Genomic DNA, 22,085 nt, shown 5'->3' with positions numbered 1-22,085 from the left:
AAAATTGAAGGTTAATAACCCAACTCCAACTATATCTTCAATTAATTAGTGTTCCAGAACATTATTGTGACTGTTTAAAACCTTATATAAAATTGTTAATCAGATTTTAGGGGTTCTATGTTCCTGAAAAATGCCGAAAGCCTTTTTTCAGAATTAAATGTTAACTAATTAATATGGGGATAAATCCACTCTGATTTCAGTTCTCTTATGTTGAATACATTGTGTAACTTTCTTACTCTTCTTTGACTTCCTGAACAGGGTCATACTTGCTATTTTCAACCATGGCCAACTTAACCTCAATGAGTGGATTCTTCCTCATGGGGTTTTCTGATGACCGCAAACTCCAGATGTTACATGCCCTCCTGTTTTTGGTGACGTACCTACTGGCTTTAACTGGAAACATCCTCATTATTACCATAACTTCCTTGGACCATCGCCTCCATTCCCCCATGTATTATTTCTTGAAGCACCTCTCTCTTTTGGATCTCTGTTTTATCTCTGTTACCGTACCTCAGTCCATTGCCAACTCACTTATGAACAGTCAATACATTTCCCTCAGTCAGTGTATACTTCAAGTTTTCTTCTTCATAGCTCTAGCCTCATCGGAAGTGGCCATCCTCACAGTGATGTCATATGACCGGTATGTAGCTATCTGTCAACCACTGCGATATGAGATCATAATGGATCCCTATGCTTGTAAGCATGCAGTAATTGCTGTGTGGGTTGCTGGGGGCCTCTCTGGGCTCATGCACACAGCTGCTAACTTTTCTGTACCTCTCTGTGGGGAGAGAGTCATTCACCAGTTCTTCTGTGATGTTCCTCAGATGCTGAAACTAGCATGTTCTTATGAATTCATTAATGAGCTTGCCATAGCTGCATTCACAACCTCGACAGCATTTGTCTGTTTAATTTCCATTGTGCTTTCTTACATTCGTATATTCTCTACAGTGCTGAGAATCCCAACATCTGAGGGCCGGACTAAAGTCTTCTCTACCTGCCTACCACACCTATTTGTAGTCACCTTCTTCCTATCAGCTGCAGGCTTTGAGTTCCTCAGGCCCCCTTCTAGTTCCCAGTCACCTATGGACCTCATGTTTTCCATAGTCTACACTGTGATACCTCCAACACTCAATCCAGTGATCTACAGTTTACGAAATGAAGCCATGAAGGCAGCTTTGAGGAAACTTCTGTCAAAGGAAGAATTTGCTCAGAGAAAAATATATTTAAAAGCTATTTTTAAACTCTAAATAACTATAGAAGTAGAAGGTATTGCTATTATGTTTCAGATTATAAGGGAATAAATCTGATTTTTTTCAGAATTCCCTGCCAACTTTTCTATATTCTATAATCTCAAAATATATGCATATTGGCATTCCTTTCTCTAGTTCAAGTTTTAGTTTAAGGCATCTTCTAGGAGTTTTTCTGAAATCAAGAGGAGAGGCTTTTAGTTTGAAGCCTGGTTAGCATAATTTAATGTTGTTTCTAAAAGATAAAGTCAGACTATCTTCTGGAGAATGATTGTGTTTATGATATAGTGGATGCATGGTATATGCATGTAGTTCCCAGGTTTTTTTCATGTCTATTAAATATCCAGATTAGTTTTCCCTTCTTTTTAAGTATTAAAATAACATTTACATTCAGCTTTTCATACATGTGAGATACATTATACAGCATTTTAATTTTGTCAACTAAATCTTCAAGCTAGTCCACATTGTCTCCATTCTACCAATGAGTACGCTGAAGTTGAGAGAAGCTTTGTTGAGATCTCAAATAGAAAGTAGTAAAACTGTGATTCCAGTTAGTATTTATCTCACTCAACTCTTATTTGCCTCAACTTATTGCAAATACTTTATTTCCCAATGAGATTGTTTGCATGTATATAATCTATAAAAATTAAAAAAAAGTTCCAACTCATTCAGGGATAATTTAATATTTTTCAATGAGGACCCTTATTGAACAGGTTTTCTCAATTTTAAGTAACTCAAATTACACTTTCAGAATGAGAAACTGCTGAATATTGGGAGAATATTTTATATGGTTTTAATTTTTTTGTCTATAATAGTATACACACATGAATACTTTTTTTGTTAAAGGAAATATATTTCACTTTTACTATAAACCTGGCATTGCTGAAACCAGCAGTTGCTGTCTTGAACCATAAATAACAGCTTTTCCTCTTTATATGAAAACTTAAGTGTATATATATTTATTTAAATTGATCGCATATAATTTGTAAAAAAAATCAAAAGTGGAAATAAGCAAAGAAAAATCCATTATAACTAATGTTATGCTATTAATGAATATAATGAGTATTAATGAATGAATAAATAATTTTAATAGTTATTTTCAAACAACATTTTAGATATTAGTTTTGCAATATCACTGTACATAAGACTCAATGAAATCTTTTGTTAAAAAATTATGTCATAAGCATGTTTCTAGTTCTATATGTATGATTGTATGCTATATTTAATATGTATTCTATTTAGAATATTAATTTTGTCATTAATCTAATTTATATTTTAATGAACATTTTATTATAGTCACATAATTATTCATGTATATTTAATTTCTTAGGTTCCATGCCCAATAGAATTACCCTTTCTTCATTCTCTTATGCCTACATTATTTTTTTTAAAAAGATTTATTTATTTGTGCATACAGAACTGGGGTACAGGCCAGAGACTCAGGGGTGGTGAGAGGCCTCACCAGAGACAGAGTGGGGAGCAGAACAGGCAGATCGACGTAGTACACTGCTGAGGGGAGCAGCGGGCGGGTCAGGAGAGGTCTGCCACGCCATGTGGTCACCTCCGGGGCAGGCGGGAATCGAACTCATGCGGAAGCGGCTTTAGATTCTCAGTGCTGTGCCTCAACCCGCTGCACCACCAAGGAGGGCCTGCCTACATTATTTTTAATGTATCATTGAAACACTTTGGACACCCCCTTAGACCGTGAAATAGAAACATCCATAGAATGCATTAACACTAAAATTTAATTAAAAGGAGTGTTTTTATATCAGAGAGAATTTTAAAATTTTTATGGGAAGTAAAAGAAATATGACTAAACTAAGATTATTAACATAGAGAAATTGCATGTTAATTTGAGTGAGAATATCCATTTCACTCAAGAAATAATTGACATACATACATACATTGTATAAATCTAAAGTATGTGCCTTGGTGATTTGATTCATATATTGTGAAATGATCACAATAGGTTCTGCTAACATCCATCTTGTTATATTGATAGAAAAAGAAGGAAAAAATATGTTCTGATGAGAACTCTGATATATTCTTAAATTTTTTTCCTATATATTATACAGCAGTGTTAGCTATAGTCATCATGGTATACATTACTGAAGTACATATATATTTTATAACTGCAAGTTTCTACTTTTTGACTACCTTCCCTCAATTTCTCTATGAGTTTTTTTTTTTTTAATTTTAGCTTCCACATATAATTTAGGTCAGACAGTATTTGTTGTTCACTAACTTAATTCACTCAACAAAAAGTCCCTGAATTTGACCACAAATGGTGGAATTTCCTCATTTTAATTGCTGAATAATATTTCATTGGATAGATAAAAGAGAATTTTGATACATACACATTCATTCTTTAATAAAATCTTAGGTTTTTTTCATGTATTGGTTATTGTAAGTTAATTCTACTATAAACATGTTGCAATATCCTGTTAATGTTTTCATTTCTTTTAGATAAATACTGAAATTGCTGGATAATTTGACATATTATTATGTTTTGAGGATTTTCTATACTGTTTTCCATAATGACTGTGTCAATTCATCCTCCCACTGACAATGTACAAATGTAACTAAGTCTCCATGTCCATGTCAGCGTTTATCTCTTGCTTTTTTTTATAATGATATATTATCTAATTGTGTTTTTGATTTGCACTTCTCTAAGTAACATTAAGCATCTTTCATGTACCTGTTGGCATTTTGTACATTTTATTTGGAGAAATGTCTATTTGGGTAGATTGTCCATTTTTAAATCAGGCTGTTTGTTGTTGAGTTACATGGATTCTTTAGTTTGGATATTAAACTTATAAGATAGTGTACAAACATTTTCCCAATTGAATAGGCTTTGTTGATGGTCACATTTGCTGAGTTGAAGTATTTTAGTTTGATTCAGTCCCCTTTGTTTATTTTTTAATTTTATTGCTATTATGTGTTACTTGAAAAAATCACTAATAAGATTCATTCAAGGAGTTTACTCCTTTGTATTATTTCAGGAGTTCATGGCTTCAGATTTGGCATTGTCTTTGATCAATTTAGGTCAATAACTTGTGAGTCCTATAGTTCATTTTCCTTTCATTTATATGTGAATATATTCAATTAACCTTGTGTCATCTATTAATGAGACTGTGTTTTCCCTTTAGAGTATTAAATATTGGCTCTTTTGCCAAATATGTTGAATGTATAGGTTTGGATTTATCTTTTTACTCTAAATTCTGTTCCATTACTCTATTTCTGTGCTTTTTATCATTGCCATAATGTTTAATATACATACTTTATAGTAAACTTTGAAATCAGGAATTGATATGTTAAATGTTCTTCTTTCTCTGGATTTCTTCGGCTATTCAAAAGCTTTAGTACAAAATTTTAGTATTTTTTTTTAATCTGTAAAAATTGCCATCAGGACATTGATAAGTATTAAATTTAATGTGTAAATTATTTTTGGTATTTTATTGTTTTGATTCTACTATAAATGAGTGTTTCTTTCTTTATAGAAACTTTGTTTTTAGTTTATAGAAATACTAATGATTATATGTTAAAAAATATATTCTCTAAGTTTAGTGAATTCATTGATTAGATTTAACATCTTTTTTGATTGAATCTTTAGAATTTCCTATACATAAAACCATATCATCTATAAATAGAGATAATTTTACTTCTTTTGTAGTTCTGATAGTTCTATTTCTTCTTCTGGTCTGAATGTTTTCATTATGACTTCCAATATTATCTTTAATAGATGTGATGACAGAGGAAACCCTGTCTTGATGCTGATCTTAGGGGAAAAGATTTCAATATTCGCCACTGAGTATGATGTTAGGTGTGTCTTGTCATATATTGTTTCTAGTATATGGGGATATTAAGTCTTACTAACAAATAACTGCTTTAGACTAGGTTATTTGTTTTGTTGAGTTTAGTGAACTCATTTATTTCAGTTCCCTATCATATATAAGATGTGTAAATATTTTATCTCATTCATTAGGGTGTCTCTTCATATTGACTACAATCTCCTTTGCTGTAAAGAAGCTTTTTAATTTTCACTAAATAGACTTATCTAAGGAATAAATGAAAATATCCAACAAGCATATGAAAAAAAAAAACACCTTATCACTTAATATAAGGGAAATGTAAATCAAAACCACTATGATATGCTACCTCACACCTGTGAGAATAACCCATACTAAAAACAGAAATAACCTCTACTGACAAGAATGTGGAGAGAAAGGAACCTTCTTAAACTACTGGTGAGAATGTAAACTGTTACAGTCACATGAAAAGCTGTGTGGAACTCCGCTAAAATACTAAAAATAGTCCTGCAATATGACTCAGCTATTCCCTACTAATAATCTACCCAATAAAATATAAAAACACCAATTTTAAAGGAAACCTGTACTCCTCTGTTTATTGCAGCACTATTAACAATAGCCAGTATGTGGAAATAACCTAAATTCCCCAGAACAGATGAATGGACCAAGAAGATGTGGTATAAAATACATGATGGAATATGATGTAGTGATGAAAAAAGATATACCATTTGCAGCAACATGGAAAGGATTATGCTAAGAATATTAAGTCAGAAGGTAAAAATATCAGATGATTTCACTAATATGTGGAATACAGAAAAACCAAGCAAAGGGCCAAAGACAAACCTTGAAAAATGACCCGAGATATGAGGCACCCAGAAGGGAAAAGAGATGGTGAAAATGTGTTGGAGGAAAGAGCACAACGAACTATTTTATGGATTAGGGTGCTTAACCAAGCTTGAGGGGAAATTTTAAATGATAGAAGAAGAAAATACTGCTTTAAATATAAATGGGTTAAATTTTCCAATCCAAGTTATGGAAACAACTTAGGTATTCAAAGATATGAGTGGATAAGGAAGATGTGCAATATAAGTAATAGAATACTAGTCAGTAAAAAAAAAAATGAAGGCTTGCCATTTGTAGCAACATAGATGGACTTGAATGGATATCAGATGATGCATCTAATATGTCAAATATAATGAAGCAAGACAAATGAATAGACAAAATGAAACAAATGCTACAAATATAATGTCTGTACTCCTTGTATTTTTCAAGAACCACTTGAAACATATGTATTTCTTCATTGAAAACAAAAATAGCTCACATAAATAAAGAGGTACAAACATAATCCTTTAACTTGTGTTTAAAACAACATTACCTTCATAAAAGTATTACAAAATTAAATCAATTCATGTAAGTACAAAAAAAACAAAGAGATAGAATGACTGGATTAAAAAAATTACATCCAACAATGTTTCCTAAACAGACTCTTTTTAGTCTTAAAAATACGTATTGAGTGAGCATGAACAAATGGGAAGAAGGACATTTTAAACATATGATAACCAGATGAAAGCTGGGTGCTATATTTATATCAGCAAAAATGAGCTTCACACTTGAATTTTGTTTAAAAAAAAAGACAAAAAAGGTTACTATATAATGAAAAAAGTAGTGGAATAGTACATCTAGATACACCTGTGCCATGTGGGGTACCCCAGTTTTTGTATGCACAAATGAATATTTTAAAATATATAGTACACATGTAAATATTTATGGAACCAACACTGCAGCACCTAAATTACAAAATAAAAATTAACAGAGAAAAAGTGAGGTAAATAGTTGAACATTTACCCACACTCAAGAATGGATAGATGATACAGCAGATGACCAGTAAGGAAATGTCAAATAGATCAAATTTGTCTAATAAATATATGTGGATTATTGAGAAACCAAGCAGAGTCAGATAGTCAACATAACAACATAACCCTGTAAGTTAATTATAGAACCGAAGCACTCAGAGAAAGGAAGATAGTGAGGGGTGAAAACAAAGAAGGGAGAGAGTACGTAACTATGGGAGTGGGCTATGGGTGTCTAGGTGGTGGTTGTAGTATAGCACCAACACCTGAAAGGGTAGTTTCTATATTTCTAAAACACCAAGTTGTAAACACAAGTTACCTCAGTGAAAAATAATTCAAGTCTGGCTGTGAAATTGAAGCTACTGGAGAAGTGGGAAAGGAGGCTAGGACAGGGGTTGGGGAGACAATAGTCTGTAGTGGAGGACTTTGAGTCCACAGCAGTGGGTTTGGTGTGGTAACAGACATCTGAAGAGGTGTGGACCTACAACTCTGAATCATATACAATTTTGTACAACAATGTTTCAGCATAAAATTTTTAAAGAAATTGTGTACGTACAGAGACTTAAGAATTAACCTAGAATATGTCCTATATTTTGTTTCTTGATCAAGATGTGTTCACTGTAGTATTTCACCATGCTATATGTATTGTGAATTGCTTACTTTTTATACAATTTTAATAAATCAGTAGAGCTTCATAAAAATAGATTCTCTTAAAGATATTGAATATTTTACAGTGCTCAGGTTTACTACATAGAAATTTATTAACTGAATCTAAGTTATTTCACTTGGTTCATGTACTGTGAAATATTCAAAATCACCATTGTTGTTTACTACTCATTATAGGTCTTAGCTAAGTTTTTATTGCCATTCATTCTTGCACTTAAGCAATTGTTTTTCCTCCATCATTATCACATGCCTGAAACCTGACTGCATGTAACTTTTTATCTGGGCTAAAAAACTTGAAAGAAGTATCAAGAGAGAATCACTTTTTTATGAAAACCTGAAGAAAAGAATAGAGGATGATACAGATATAGAACGTTTGTAGGTGTCAAGGATGAATTAAATGAAACTTCCTCTAGTTTACTTTAGAAGTTAGAAGCAAAAAAAAAAATTGATTTAGAAATATTTAAGACACAGGATAGAGAGATACAGTAATTTGGTTGTTATGGAGATGAGAGAAATGAAAAGAAAAGAAGATACTTCAGAAATGCATTTGAAATTATGAAAAATCAGGGTTGAAGTCATTACGCAACATATCTGGACATTTATCTTCAGCAACAATTGAAGGTCGTTAAGTATTGAGGTAGAAGGCCCTTTTAATATGCACCATCCTACAGTTTTGAAATGTAAATGAAACAAAACAACAAGGTGAGAGAAAACTTAACAAAAATAAAAAGAATTTGAAGTTATTTATTTACATCATATGTACTTATATACCTAATACATAATATATTGAGAGTGGGAATTTAACATGAATGTGGCAGAATGAGAAAACAACTCCCTGTTGGGAAACTCTGAGGGTACAGGTTAAATATCTTTATGATTGGTGCAGATGTAAACAATACTGAATGATCATAGAGGCAAATGAATATCTTTCAAAATGATCTCCTGAGACAGCTCTTTGGATACTACAGAGCCTGATATTAATTGGCATATTGGGAGAACTTTGTCCTTGGGATCTTTTCATAACAGTGTCCTGTGTCCTTTTCCAGTCTCTCCTGATTTAACAATCTTCAGGGATCTTCACCTCAAATAACAGTACCCACAACAGGTACATGGGCTTGAGGCACTGTCTTATCATTTCAAGGTAACAACAGTTTGAACCTTGTGGCTTAAAATTCTTTTACATGTAAAATGATATTTTCAATATGCAAAAATTAAATCTGGAAAAATCTCTTTTAACTTAGCCACTTCCATTGCTACCTTGATTTTATATCTATATCATGCATGTGATTATATTTTTTAAAGATTTGTTTATTTATGCATACAGAACTGGGGTACAGGACAGAGATACAGGGGGGTGAGAGGAACCACCAGAGACAGAATGGGGGGCAGAAAAGGCAAATTGACAAAGTACATTGCTGAATGGGTGAGACAGGAGAGTTCTGTTGCGCCATGTGGTTCACCCCCTGACACAGATCGAGCATGCTGAAGCAGCTGCAGCGAGCTTCCTAGTGCTGTGCTTTAACCCACTGCACCACCAGAGAAGGCCCATCATGCATACGATTTTAATCTTTACTGGTAAATTGGGATTCTAGTTCAAAGCAATGTTTGTCCTGATGATGTTAGTTTTGTGCCATAGTGAAATAGAACTCTAAGGTGAGCATATTGTCTTGGAGGCTATAATTTTATCCTGTTGAGATATTGTTTTGGGTAGAGTTGTGGAGAGTAGTAAAAACACAGTGAAAATTCTTATTGGGCCACATAGTGTAAGGTAGCAACAAGCAGTTCACGTGAAAGGGAAGAATGATGTGGGTTTCACAGTATGTTATTCTTTTGATAGACAAAGTAGTATTTGAGGTGGTAGCTAAGCATATTAAAGTTAGCCACGAAAGATAAATTGAGGCAGTTATATATCCTTGTAATTATATATATATGAATATGTATGTATATGATTGCAAGGTCATTTATTTATAATTAGATAAAAATGTATATTGTCTGGTTTGATCTTTAGAGGGGGCTTTTCTATCCTCATGTTACTATTATTGTTCTTTTTCACTATTTTGAGGGATATTTTAGTGACTTCACGCTGTCATTAAATGCCCTAAACCTCTACCTCATCCTTCCCTTGGTTTTAATTCCTTTTTTAGATGAGTTCTGATAAGTATCATTTTTAGAAGATAAATTAATACATTAATCACTAAGAATGACTTAATATACTTTACCTCCATGATTAACATATACAAATGATAAAAAATTTTAGAATATGTAGTTATTATAAGGGAAGAATTTTTTAGCCTGATTGATTTTTGCTGATGACATGTGAAAGCACGTATTTGTCCCAAATATGTACAATTATAGTCCTTGGGACTATGCTCTGAATTAGTGAGTACATTTTTTAAATGCATTTATAATTAATGGCCTTTTTAAAGATTTATTTATTTATTCATAGAGAACTGGGGTACAGGCCAGAGACGCGGAGGATGAGAGGATTCACCAGAGACAGAGTGGGGAGCAGAACAGTCAAATTGACTAAGTACACTGCTGAGGGGAGCAGCGGGAGGGTCAGGAGAGGTCTGCTGGGCCATGTGGTCACCTCCGGGGCCAGGCATCGAACTCACACTGAGGCGGCTGCAACTAGCTTGCAGTGCTGGCATCCTAACCCATTGCACCACCAGGGAGGGCCATTAATAGCCTCTTTTTAAAGTTCCTTAAAAAACTTGTTCTCTTTAATACTCTAGAAGGTGAAATTTCTATGTGGATTTGACCTATATTGAGGCAACCTATCATTCCACCAAAGAAGTCTCCTTCCCTTGAGTCTTATTTCCTTCACTCAGGTTCAACTGCCCTTTCATTTAGCATGCAAGATCAGAAGTCCATTTCTCCAAAGCCACAAAATAATAATGTCAAGGGGACTTTTCTCTGAATGCTTTGCATGAAATAACATCAAAAATAACCTTGTGGACTAAATGAATTAACTAGTCCCTAAAGCAAATGTTTATTGAAGTCATATGTGTATGATTAAACTATTTATTTATTTATTTTATTTTTTAACAGTTTATTTTTACATCATTTTGTACATTTTTTTTATCTCAATTGTAGTCTCTGCGGGTTTCCCATCACCAAGTCACCCATGTGCCATCACCATAATCCCGTGATTAAACATTTTAATGTGACATCGATATTATTTTCAATAGCCAAATATCTGCCATTTTACAGAAAAATAACCTCTTTAAGCTCCAGGTTTGTTTGTCATCAATTCTTTTTAACAAATACCCACCTCAATATCCTGATTGAAAAAAATGAAAAGTATATATATATATATATATATATATATCATATACATGTGTGTGTGAGACATTCATGTGTTAAACATTGTTATCACTCATTTGCCACCCATTTAATTTGAATAATTTGTCATAAACCACAAATTAACTGAGTGAATTTTATTATTCTGATATACACTTTCTTCCCTCTTTATTTCTTCTGCAAAAATTTTTTGTCAGCCTCTATTATTTCTCTGGGGAAAACTCTTTGGTTTCACAATTATCCTTCATGTAACTCGCTGGTTTTATTCTTAATGTCATCTGTTGCAGCTCCTGAAGGACACCATAGGGTCACTGTAATTCTTAGAATCAATTTTTCATAGTCATTGTAAAGATTGACTTTATGGCCAGTGGTCAACACATTACGCTTTTTGAAGTTTTCATAATATTTTCCTTTTTCTGAACAAGGTAATGGGTATCAGCAATAGCAGTGTCAACGAAGACTTCATCCTGGTGGGTTTCTCTGATCATCCAGACCTGGAAAAGATATTTTTCATAGGTGTTTTGGTGTCCTATATCTTGACTCTTGTGGGAAATACAGTCATAATTCTGATATCCTCCATAGATCCTAAACTGAAAACACCCATGTACTTTTTCCTCACTCATCTCTCCCTAGTTGATATCTGCTTTACTACCAGTATCGTTCCACAGCTGCTGTGGAACCTGAGAGGCCCAGACAAGAGCATCACTGTGCCAGGCTGTGCGGTCCAGCTCTATGTCTCCCTGGCACTGGGCACCACTGAGTGTGTTCTCCTGGCTGTAATGGCTTTTGATCGCTACGCTGCTGTTTGCAAACCTCTCCATTATGCGGTCGTGATGAACCCACGTTTGTGCCGTGCTCTGGCAGGTGTTGCGTGGCTGAGTGGAATAGGAAATACTCTCATCCAGAGCACAATAACCCTCCTGCTGCCTCGCTGTGGACACCGCTGGATCCATCATTTCTTCTGTGAGGTACCCTCAATGATTAAGCTTGCCTGTGTGGACATCCATGCCAATGAGATCCAGCTCTTCATTGCTTCACTGGTCTTGCTACTCCTGCCCTTATCACTGATATTGACATCCTATGGCCATATAGTCAAGGCAGTAATAAAGATCAAGTCAGCACAAGCCTGGCGCAAAGCCCTGGGTACATGTGGGTCCCACTTGATAGTAGTGTCCCTCTTCTACGGGAGCATCACAGCCATCTACATCCAACCCAACAGCTCTTATGCCCATACCCAAGGGAAGTTCATCTCCCTTTTCTATACAGTAGTGACCCCAACTCTCAATCCTCTCATTTACACACTGAGAAATAAAGATGTGAAAGGAGCACTGAGAAGATTGTTTGACAGAGACCCAAGTTCATAAATGAAAAAGAAGAGCTCAGGGCAGGCAATTTTGATTGGCAAAAAGAAACTAAAGGTCGTCTTGTATAATCTTTCACTCAGAACTGTACTGAACTTTAAGGAACATCTGTGATATTCATAACCTGTATTATTGTATTTTAATTAATTTCATAATTATCTGTTCACTTCAATATTATTCCCAGTCTCATATTGGGCTTATATAAGGCATTATTTCTCCAGGCCCCTTAAGTGTCTATAATGCAGAAATTTGTTTCTTGCCTTCCTTTCCTTTCTGTATATTTTTTCCTTCATCCCTTCCTTTTTTAACCACTTCTTTCATCTTTTCCTTCCTTCCTTTGCCACCTTTTATTCCTTTTGTTCTTCCCATTTATAGGATATATTTAATAACCAGTTGCCCTCTTTCTACACTTCAGCCTTACCAATTAATATTCTAACAAATTACTGAAAGCACCTTATCCAAAATATCTCCCATTAATATAATACAAATCTTTTATTTTCCAGATAGATGAGAGTTAGGAAATTAGAAAAGAGCATTATTACTTTAACACAATTCTCTTTTTTTTGCTGGGGCAAGTCTTATTGAACTTTTTGTATTTACTTGTTAGTAAAAAATGAACAATATTATGTGAATTTAATAAGTTAAAATGATTGAAACATTTTTCAATCTTCTGCTCATACTATTCTTTTTGATCTAATATATGTTGAGTTAATGTATGCAATAAAAAATTTTACTGCATCAATATTATTTCTACCTTATCAGTAATTAGTTATCCACTTATGTTTATATCATATCACCTGAAATATGTGGGGAAAGTTATTTTTTTCTTTATTACAGAGAAGAATATGTAGTTTATTTTCTCCACTCATTTATAGAAAGTATTGCACAATTTTTATTTGTGATGATGATAGATGAAAACAGAGCTGAAGGTTCTGTTTCCAAAATAACAGTGTATTGATCAAGAATATTTGAACTGAGATACCAGAGTCTATATCCTATTCCCATCAGTTATTTTCCAGCCACATTACTTTAAGTAAATTACCTCACATCTCTGATCCTTAGCTTCTAAAGTGAAGAAAATCTCACAGATTTGTTTTACTTTAGTAGGTATAAGGCATATAGCAGGAAATCAGTAAATGTCAGTTATGAATAAACTCTGTTGATCCTAATAACCAGACTCAGGGGCCTCCATGATGGTCTAGGGGTTAAGTCTCAGATTTCCACCACACAGCCTTGTGGCCTGGACCCAATCCCTGGCCAAGGAACTGACCCACACGGTGCAGCAGACCTCTCCTGTCTCACCCACTGCTCCCTTCAGCAGTGTACTTCAGTAGATCCACCTGTTCTGCTCCCCACTCTGTCTCTGGTGAATCCACCTGTATTTCTACCTACACTTCAGTTCTTCTGTGCAAAAATAAATATAATTTTTAAAAAAGATTACAGTGTCAGATTGAATGAAATTGATGGCAAATGATGTAGAAAGTCACTAGTTAATATGCTACTAAGTTCACTTGTGACAATAAAATGAGTTGATAAATATTTGACATCTGACCAAATATGTTAGTTGCTTGATTTGGGCATGCATATTTTCATAAACAAGTCAATAATATTCTTTTTCTTTGATCATATAATGATTATAGTTCAAGTATAATGCTTAGTTCTTCCTTTATATCTGTTATTTCCCATTAGCCAAATTCAGTATAGGGATTAGGAGAACGGGGCTCTAATACTATTGCACACCTCATCCTTGATCATGTAATTTACTTCCCAATATACAACCTGGACCCACCTACTATAACAAGATCAAATAAAATCCTGATTGACAAAGTTCTCCTAAAGAAGGATCAAAATAATCTTTTATTAAGCTATGCAATTTTCCATAATTTTGTTATTTCTTTTAGAAGAAAAGCCTATCCTTACATTTACTGTTTTTCAATTCATATCATTAATTCCTCTCATGAAATCTAAATAATAAACTTATACAAAAGAAATTTAACCTGTGATCTTTGCCCTTTAAAAATCTCTCTAAGGACCCTCCCTGGTGGCTCAACAAGTTAGAGCACAGCACTGCAAGCTAGCTGCAGGAGTTTCAGTGCAAGTTCCATCCAAGACCCCAGAGGAAGTAATCCAAATGGTGCAGCAGACCTCTTCTGACCTGCTGGCTGCTCCCCTCAGCAGCGTACTTCGTAGATCTGCCTGTTCTGCTCCCCACTCTGTCTCTGCTGAATCTTTTGCCACCCCTGTACCTCTGGCCTATACTCCAGTTACCCCAGGTCTGTATGCATAAATAAGTAAACCCAAAAAAAAAAAAAGCCAGCGATTTGTTAAAAAAAAAAAAAAACTCCCCTAAAATGAAAACATATGCACAAAGAATTGGCATGTCAAGTAATAAATCAACATAGACTATGGTGATGCGGCAGGGTGAATTAGTGGCAATGTATTCATTATTCACTAAATATTAAAAACATAAGCATCACAGCATGTTAATTATTGTGTAGAACTACAATCGCCTAACACTGTTAACAAATTATACATAATATTCTTTTTTTTTTTAGACTTATTTATTTGTGCATACAGAACTGGGGTACAGGCCAGAGGCTCAGGGGCCATGAGAGGCTTCACCAGAGACAGAGTGGGGAGCAGAACAGGCAGATCGACGGAGTATACTGCTGAGGGGAGCAGTGGGCAGGTCAGGAGAGGTCTGCCATGCCATGTGGTCACCTCCGGGGCAGGCAGGAATCAAACTCATGCGAAGTGGGTTTAGCTTCTCAGTGCTGTGCTTTAACCCACTGTGCCAACAGGGAGGGCCTATACATAATATTCTTATAAAATATATTTCATGTTTAATAAAGCAATTAAGGTCATTCAAGAAACACAATGAAATAAGAGAGCAAGAATTTTAAATGCCCATTTGTCTGAGAAGTAATAATAAAGTGTATATCTAGAGGTTACTGAATATCCCTTTGAAGGAAGAGATAAAAATAAATGTATGTAAAAAAATTGCCCTCCAGTTAAGAACATCTTTAATATGTTAAAGCCCAGAAGTAATTGCTAAAAGGTGAGTTAAAATCAGATTACTAACATCCAATGATATTAATCAGGAATAAAAATAATACAGCACTTTATATTTTTATAACTTAATAGTTTATTATTAAATAAAAATTTAAAGCTCATTTTCAAGTTTAGCATACATATTACTATTAATTTTCCCCTTAACCAAAAATGTAAAGAGTATAATAACTTACTACACATAGCAGGTAAATGAAAATTCTTATTCCCACTCCTTTCTAAAACCAATAAAAATATATCAAATACAAAGCAGCATGAATCTGTAAAGACACAGAATAGGATAGGTAGTGAAAGCAGAAATGAAATCAGAGACACTCTGTAGGGGAGGAGAAAGGAGATGGATCAGGATGGAGAGGGAAGCGCACAAGGACTAGGATGGTGGTGTGTGGTGAACTGCTGGTGGGAATTCCACAGGGAAGTCATACATTGTACCAAAATGAAGGATGATGTAACAAATATAAAAGAAAGAAGAAGATATTCATAGTGTGCATCTCCGGAGTAGCAGTGAAGGTTTAGGAAATGTAAGAATATGTCACCCTTGGTTTAAATTAGAGTCTCTACAGCCCCTTGGCTGAGATTTGACTGTGGTGACATACGAAAAGCAACAAATTTTGGAAACCTGCCAAAACGTAATGCTCTATAATTTTTTTCTCATTCTAGTCTTAGAACACTGGCAACCAACTTTATAATGCTCAGGAAAAACAGAAGTTTACCTATAGATAATCTAGAAGACCTGCAGGAACATACAAAAAAAGTACAAATATTTGTTATTCTAGCAAAAATCATCCTATTATGAACTTGAATTCTTAAATTCGTTTAAGATGGTTCATTATTCTTGTGCAGAAAAGTTGCCTTTGTTTGTTTTTTATCTGTGACCTTTCTGAATTCCCTGAATTATTTCTAACAGTCCTTCTGCTCCCTCCCCTCAGCCCCACATCTTCAGGGTTTTAGGTTTAGATAATATAAAAGCAAAGACAATTTTTTTTTTGCCTTCACTTTTCTTGACTAATTACTCTGCCTAGGACTTCCAATATCAGGCTTAATTTAGAAATAATGGCAATGGGCTCTCCTGTCCTCATCATAACCTTAAAGGAAGGCTTTCAGCATTTCACAGTTAAGTATGTGAGCATGAGATTTTCACATATCACCTTTATTTTGTTGGTTTATTTTCCTTTTACACCTAAGTTGCTGAGTTTTTATTTTAAATTGTCTTCAATTTTGTCAAATGACTTTTCTGTATCTACCTAGAAAATTATAGAACTTTTATCCTTTATTGATCAACATATGTGTTGTTATCACCTTCATTTTTGAACCACTCAGGCATCAAAGGATAAATGCCACTTCATCATGCTCTATGATTTTTTTTTAAAGATTTATTTATGCATGCTTACAGAACTCGGGTACAGGCCAGAGGTGTGGTGGGTGAGAGGTTTCACAAGAGACAGAGTGAGGAGCAGAACAGGCAGATTGACGAAGTACACTGCTGAGGGGAGCAGTAGGCGGGTCAGGAGAGGTCTGCCACACCATGTGGGTCAGCTCCCTGGTCGGGGGGTAAAACTTGTACTGCAGTGGCTTTAGAGAGCTTCATAATGGGGTGTTTTAACCTGTTGCGCCATCAGGGAGAGCCCACTATGAGTTTTTTAATGTGCCTTTACTCCTGTCTTTTTAACTTCCTGTTTACTCTCTTTTAAACATAATAATATTTCCAGAAATATGAAAAATAAATCTATGTAGTTTAAAGGAAACACTTGCAACAAAATATAATTTATTATCATATACTTATTTCTGAAAATTTTAAAGTGTGTAAATAAACTCAGAAGTTACAAAAGAATATTGTGGGCTTACATTTTTTTAAGTTTTTATAAAACTTGTTAACTAAGATTTCAATAATGGATTTTAATATTCTAAACCATGCTATTATCAAGATTCTCAAGCCCTGTTGCTAGATTTGTTTCAGGCTCTTTTAATAGGTAGTTATGATTATTATATAAATTATAATGAATAACCAAAGTAGCTGCTCAAAATCTGAGATTTAATGTATAGAAAATTTCTAACAAAATAAGTCATAAACACTTACCATAAATGACTAGCTTGTCATTTTACAAAGTCTTGGAATTTGAGATTTTTTTCTAATGTTTAAAATCTGTTTTCCTTTCTAAGTGTACGGGTTATTTACACTATGGTTTTCCAAATGTAGTACTAAGAGCAGTAGCTGCAACTTGTTAGGAATTCAAGTTCATGGGTGTCATATCAGACCTCATGAATCAGAATAGTGCGGTGTTCAGGTACCTCTGTTTGTGAATAATACTTTTACTAATGTTTGAGCACTGCTTAGCTAGTCCCAACAAAATACCACAGTTTAATCCCTGCCCTATGAAAATTTCAGTTTCTAAATCTCCTGTGACAGAGAGGTGAAAAAGTGAAACAATTTTATCATTCAATTTAGGTTTCCATTACATAAGATACCAAAAAAAAAAAAAAAAAAAGAGTTCTCAAGGGAAACAACATATTTAAAATGGGCCCTCTTGTAGATGAGAGATGAGAAAGATCAGAATTTGGTAGTCAAATTTAATGGTGCACACACACCAAAAACAACTGAGGTAAGTTTTACAATCTTGAGTAGGATAACAGGAAATGTTTTATGGAAACTGACAAAGTCTATGTTCTTCAAATTGAGTTTAAAAGCAAGACAATTCTAACAAGGAGAAGGCTTACTTTCCCCCAAAATTAGAAGATTAATTTAGTTCACACACTACAATAATGAACAACTTAAGGAGAACCAGCAACTTGGAAAAACTAACCTTTTATATGTTTATGTATATATTCAGTGAAGTAATGGTAGTATAAAAAGGGTTTTTAAGATAATCTCTGATATCACTGAGAAAGGCAATGCCTTAGATAGCTAAATGTTGAATATAATTTTGTCTTTTTTCTTCATGTCTTCCATTAGAACACATAGGTTTTAGATTTAGGCATCTGTATAAATTGCAAAGGGTAAATTTGATACACTAAACTCTGTTAAGTATTTCAAGCCTATATTTCTTACAAAAGTAGAGATTAAAATGCTAAACTCATAAATATAAAACTTACCTGTGTGAATTAAATGGCATTTATTTTATGATAGATTCATGGCATCTAACTCATAAAAATGGCTTCTCAAAATTATTCAGTTTTTTGCAACTTTAGTCGGATGACAATTATTTGTATAACTTGGAAGATTAAAATATCTTATATACTAAAATTAAAATTAAGTATGGGTAATAATGAAGTCAGTTTTTAAAATAATTTTATCATTTTGAGGAAAAAAAACCAAGATACAAAATTATGTTGCTCTTTAATTTTCCTGCTTTCTGCTATGAGACTTTCATTGAAATGAATTAAGATTGGAGATATTATACCTATTTATTCATAACCTTGTGATTCATATTCACAGAACTAGAGAAGAAATATTTTCAAAATTGTCAGGTAAAACAAAAGTTTAAACATTTTAGTTAATTTAACATGCATTTTTATAATAAATTTAAAACTACTGTGAGAATAGGGTCTAGAAATCAGGTGCCCAGTGCTAATTTCATCCTTCATGGAAAAGACTTGAGAGGGGCAGAATTCTAAACTATTAACAGGAGAGACTGGCATTAGACAGCAGAAAAACAAAGGGAATGAGAGAAGCTACTGAACTAATAATAGCCCCTCAGACAAATAACTAATGGGAATGAAGTGATACCTAAGGTTTTTTCCAGGCAAATTTGCCATTATAGGGGGTTGTGAAGTCAAGGGCCTAAACGTTTAAGATCCTCTTAAATATCATTTCTAAGAACATGAATTAATGAGATACAAACGATATCTGGTGAGATTTCACATGGATTAGAATAAAACCCAAATAAACAGTCATATGCGGTGATTTTATTTCTTGGAAGTCACAGATAGAAAAAAATGCAGAAACAGTGATTTATTAATAAATATACTAATGCACGAGTTAATGAAGTTAGGATTTTTGGTCACTTCTATCCCATAAAGCTGAAACACTGTACAGTGTTGATTTATCCCTTTCATTTAAAGTAGATCACTTAATACCTCTGTAGGCTTTCTTCTGAAGTTATGTAGAAAGCATTTGAATGTTTTCCTCCAACATTTAAAAACACCCTGAAGCAATCACCATGTTCCTCTTTACAAAATGCATGTTTGTAATAAATGCTCAAAAAATTACTTGTTTAACTGAAGGTAGTATTAAAAGTATTAAGATTAAAATATTAATTCAGAGAGAAATATATTTATTAGATACCAGAATATGCTCCATGGAATCAGAGTAAATGCTAAAGTGGAGAGTGACATGTATTTCCTTTGTAAAAGCTTTTTTCTCCACTCTTGATTTCAATGAGGTATTCATTAAAATGTTAATTAAACAATAACTCTACATAGTTTGGCCTTTGGCTCCACAAATATTGGAGCTCCACAAATAATAGAATTGTTTGTCAGGAAAAGACTATCACTCCACTAACCAGCTCACCTTGTTTCTATTCCCAATACTGCATTTCCTCTAAAAAGCCATTCCATCTGCTAATATGAGTCACTCTGCTATACACAGCTCCAATTCATCTAATTTTCAGAAACCTCTCATCAAGACATGATCATCATTTTTCTGCTGTTTGGGTTTCACCTGCAGAAATGGAGTAGTTTCTTTTTTTTTATGATACAAATACATTCGTTTGCATATATATATATATATATATATATATATATATATATATGACAGGACCTCATTTACATGCCACTGTAACTACTAAGATAATAGTGTTTTCTCTAAGTTCTATTTTTAGTTGAAATATTTAATTTCACCTTTGGGTCACCAACCGTCTACATAGATCAAAACAGAAATAACAGTTACTGAAAAAAAAATTATTGTTGAAAAAGTAATGATGAATTAATAAAAATATTTTTACCTTTCCTTACTACATCACCTCTACTTTTTCTGTTTCCAGCTATCACAATTTGACTCTTGAAAATGTTTATAACAAATATAACCACAGACAGTGGATTCCTCCTTATGGGCTTTTCTAGCAACCGTGAGCTACAAATCTTACATGCTTTGCTTTTCTTGGTGATGTACATTTTGGCCTTAGCAGGAAACCTCATCATTATCACCATCACAATTCTGGACCAACAACTCCAACACCCTATGTATTACTTCTTGAGACATCTGTCCTTTCTGGACCTCTCCTTCATTTCTGTCACAGTCCCACAGTCCATTGACAATTCACTGATGGATGACGGCTATATTTCCCAGTGCCAGTGTATACTTCAGGTATTTTTCTTCACATCGTTAGCCTGGGCAGAAGTGGCCATTCTCACAGTGATGTCTTACGACCGCTATGCCGCCATCTGCTTTCCACTCCACTATGAGGTCATCATGACACCTCGAACCTGCGTGTGGGCAGTGACAGCCGTTTGGCTAAGCGGAGGCGTTTCTGGAATATTGTACACAGCGACCACCTTCTCTATCACATTCTGTAGGACCAAAATAATCCACCAGTTCTTCTGTGACATCCCACAGTTGCTGAAGCTCTCCTGCTCCAACGATTACCTGGGCGTTGTTGGCGTGGCTGCTTTCATGTCCGTGATGGCTCTCATCTGCTTCACCTCCATAGTCCTTTCCTATGTTCACATCTTCTCTACAGTTCTGAGAATCCCCTCTGCCGAGGGTCGGGCCAAGGCCTTCTCTACCTGCTTACCCCACCTCTTCGTTGTGTCATTTTTTCTCTCCACAGGCACCTTTGAATTTCTAAAACCACCTTCAGATTCTCCAACTGCTTTTGACATTCTGATTTCTATTTTTTATACAGTATTGCCCCCAACACTCAATCCTATTATCTATAGCTTTAGGAATGAGGCCTTGAAAGGAGTTTTAAGAAAACTACTGTTAGGTGGAGAATTCACCAAGAAAAGTTTTTTGTCCTGTTGATGGCTGCTGAATTTTACACAAGGAACCTCTTTAGTATTAGAATTAATTCAGTACAGGTGAATGAATATTTTCTTCTCTATAGGTAAGCCATATAATATAGTCATTGTCATAATGGCAACTCTTCATATGTTTGACTGACCTTTTTAAAACCATTTTCTTTGTTCTTTTACATAAAAGAAAAATAAACCATTATCAACTTTTAATAAATGTCCACTGTTATCCTTTCCATCTCAATACCTATCGATACACAAATACACAATACAGAAATGTCAATAAACAATACACATTTTTTGCCAGAATTTTTTAAAATAATAGTTTATTTTTACATCATTTTGTGCATTTTTCCATCTCAGTTGTAATCCCCATGTAATCCCCAAATCACCATAGTCCAGTGCACTTCCCTCCCCCCCAATTGTTTTTGATCCCATTCCCCACTTCACCCCCATAAAATGTCTCTGGTATATAGCTGTTCATTATTATTTTCTCACCTGGTCCATTATATTCCTGCTATAAGTGAAACCATCCAGTACTTTTTCTTTTCATTCTGGCTTATCTCCCTAAGCATGATCTTTTCCAGCTCCATCCATGTTGCTGCAAAAGGAATGTGTTTATCTTTTTTGGTTGCTGAGTAATATTCCATTGTGTATATGTACCACATACACAATGTGTATGTGTAAATACAATGTGTAAATACATCTTTTTAATCCAGTCATCCACTTTTGGGCATTTGTGTTGTTTCCATGTCTTTCCAATTGTAAATAAAGCAGCAATAAACATGGGGGTGCAGGTATCTTTTTCAATCAGTGTTTTTGGGTCTTTTG

General features: G+C 34.2%; 3 protein-coding genes across 3 annotated transcripts; all 3 read left to right on the top strand.

Annotated features, from left to right (window-relative positions):
- Positions 1-281: 281 nt before the first annotated feature.
- Positions 282-1,247, top strand: LOC101633143 (olfactory receptor 14J1). Its single transcript, XM_004694758.2, has one exon. It carries the CDS (start codon positions 282-284, stop codon positions 1,245-1,247), a length of 966 nt encoding a protein of 321 aa, XP_004694815.1.
- A 10,056-nt stretch (positions 1,248-11,303) lies between these two features.
- LOC101632915 (olfactory receptor 2G3-like) lies at positions 11,304-12,239 on the top strand. The gene has a single exon (XM_004694757.1). It carries the CDS (start codon positions 11,304-11,306, stop codon positions 12,237-12,239), a length of 936 nt encoding a protein of 311 aa, XP_004694814.1.
- Positions 12,240-20,307: 8,068 nt separating this feature from the next.
- Positions 20,308-21,264, top strand: LOC101626609 (olfactory receptor 14J1-like). The gene has a single exon (XM_004694733.1). It carries the CDS (start codon positions 20,308-20,310, stop codon positions 21,262-21,264), a length of 957 nt encoding a protein of 318 aa, XP_004694790.1.
- Positions 21,265-22,085: the final 821 nt, after the last annotated feature.

Source organism: Condylura cristata, unplaced genomic scaffold (assembly GCF_000260355.1).
Source record: "Condylura cristata isolate star-nosed mole 26May11 unplaced genomic scaffold, ConCri1.0 scaffold00046, whole genome shotgun sequence".
NCBI lineage: Eukaryota > Metazoa > Chordata > Mammalia > Eulipotyphla > Talpidae > Condylura > Condylura cristata.
Note: the sequence above shows the minus strand (reverse complement) of the source record. Positions and strands in the feature narration are given on the sequence as shown.

Bases quoted from the DNA above. Each gene is read 5' to 3' on its own strand.
- LOC101626609 (XM_004694733.1), top strand. From the start codon at position 20,308: ATGTTTATAACAAATATAACCACAGACAGTGGATTCCTCCTTATGGGC.
- LOC101633143 (XM_004694758.2), top strand. From the start codon at position 282: ATGGCCAACTTAACCTCAATGAGTGGATTCTTCCTCATGGGGTTTTCT.
- LOC101632915 (XM_004694757.1), top strand. From the start codon at position 11,304: ATGGGTATCAGCAATAGCAGTGTCAACGAAGACTTCATCCTGGTGGGT.